Below are 2,146 nucleotides of genomic sequence, written 5' to 3' on the forward strand. Positions count from 1 at the left end.
CATTTCCATGGGGTTCTAATATTGGGAATTTAGGAAATATTCCAAAGCGCAAACTTTTCATGGGAATTGACTGGAAATTGAGAGGGATGCTGTACAATAGTATCACATTTCAGCATGAAAATAAATATTTTGTGTGGAACAACAATTACACTTTCCCCAACTACCGTATTTTCCGGATTACAAATCACAGTTTTGTTTTTCATAGTTTGGCTCTGGTTGTGATTTATACTCTGGAGCGCTTTATGTGTGAAATTATTAACACGTTATTATGTCATTTGACATGTTATTTTCACATTAAACCGCAAGAGGGCGCTCTAGGCCCGTGTTTATAAGTAACGTAGAAAAGGACGCGCCGCATCTTCTACCTGCGGAGTTGGCGGAGTCGTTTCAAAGTGACACAGAGGATGAAGACTTCATCGGATTTAGTGATTTGGAGGTTTGGTTTGCTAAACTTGTTAGCATGCTCTAGTTATCGGAATAACGCTTAATATGTTACGTGAACATACACAGGCACGTTCTCAGTTCGTTGTTTATGCGGCATGTCATGTTTGCATATCGTCCGCTTATTTGGTTTTGATTTTAAATTGCCTTTCAAGATGACATGTCTGTTCTTGGTTTTGGATTTTATCACAAAAATTGCCCCCAACTTCTACTCCGGAGCAATTTATAATCCGGAAAATACGGTATATTCATGTTCCCTATTCAGCCAAGCTTCAGTTTTGTAAATTTTTGGTTTATCCAATTTATTCCCATCGAAAGTTTCTCACTCTGAAACTTTCCAACCTTTCGCAACCCTAGTAGACACCCAGATGGTCCCAGAAATCACACACATGGCTCCTGGGCCCCACTTCGGCATGTGAGCGCACCGTCAGGTTCATGACCAGCCATCCGCTGGTGTCAGAATAGCGAGGCCACACGGGCAGACGTTGCTCCCGGCAGAAGGTCGTCTGACGGACCCGTGAGGACGGGTCGCCCGTGTGGGCGAAGGCGCCCCAGTAACACAGCATCCGATTGGACAGCAGCTTCTCGGCCGGCGTCATGGTGAAGTTGGCCACCGTGCCCGAGTTGAAGACGAACGGCAACTCGGCGCCATGGCAGACGTGCCGGTAGCAGAAGGTCAGACCGGACCAGACGCTGGTGTCCGATGTCACGTGGTCAAATACGTACAACCACACTCTGCTTCCTGCTTTTGTGCCAGCACGCGACGACCTCCGCGTTGGGCACAGGAAGGCGTAGTCTGTCAAGATCTGAAGGGAGGAGAAGATGACTTCAACTACTTCGGAACTTTCATTTTGTATTTGCTAGACTTCGCACCGGTATCATTGGATGTTTGCGCTGTTGTGGGATTAGAAGTAGTATTTTCCTGGCCATTCCTTACGGCATCCCTAATTTGCATCGGAGGTGCACTACGCCTGAGTATGCCGTGCTTGATATTGCGTAAACAGAAATAGGAGTCTGCTGGGGTCCATGCCAGGACATTGGCAGGTAAACTGCAAGATCTCCACTTGCGGATGCATGTGATGAGGGCAATTGGAGAGCCCCTTGCACCTCCAATCGTGTGTCTGATTGACCTTTCAGACTCCGCGTAACATTCAGAATCTTTCATCACAACTCTGATGTCACTATTTTTTTTTCATTTCAGCATCCCAGCGTGAAAGAGCAAAACGCTTGTAGCTTCCCTTAATTTGTGAGTCATCCTCTCAGGCCCGCTGTGTCTTTTTCGACAAAACCCAAATGATTACAGCTGCACTTAAACAATAAACGGAGGCGGTGCAGTCGGAACTATTTTTATGCTACCTAACAGAACCGGAACGCGTACCCACACGGCCGCGCGCCGAGATTCACAGACCTACGGAACCACCTACTATATTTGGTGATGAAGTTATCTAACCTCAAAGGTCACGTTTCTGTCAATATATGTGCACAGTATTTTTCTCCGCATCTGCGCTTGCTTTGTAAAATGTGTCCGACGTGCACTTATGTGTGTGTGTGTGCATGAGTGAGCGTGTCCTCCAGCTGTGGCCCCAACAGCCGGTGAATACTAAACGCGCGCAAGCGCATGACCTCTTGACCTCCCCATCCTCCCCGAAGTGCACACCTTGAACTTTCATCGACATCACAAAGGGAGGGGGGGGGAGTGTGTGTG

At 47.3% G+C, this 2,146-nt stretch overlaps 1 protein-coding gene across 1 annotated transcript in view; it reads right to left on the reverse strand.

The window, feature by feature from the left end:
• Positions 1 to 670: 670 nt before the first annotated feature.
• Positions 671 to 2,146, reverse strand: part of LOC109528831 (cAMP-regulated D2 protein) — a 7,572-nt gene continuing 6,096 nt past the window's right edge. The window contains 1 exon segment of the mRNA XM_019891842.1: positions 671 to 1,247. Coding sequence (XP_019747401.1) covers positions 795 to 1,247 — 453 coding nt within the window. The 3' untranslated portion in view covers positions 671 to 794.

Source organism: Hippocampus comes, unplaced genomic scaffold (genome assembly GCF_001891065.2).
Source record: "Hippocampus comes isolate QL1 unplaced genomic scaffold, H_comes_QL1_v1.1 scaffold63, whole genome shotgun sequence".
Lineage (NCBI taxonomy): Eukaryota > Metazoa > Chordata > Actinopteri > Syngnathiformes > Syngnathidae > Hippocampus > Hippocampus comes.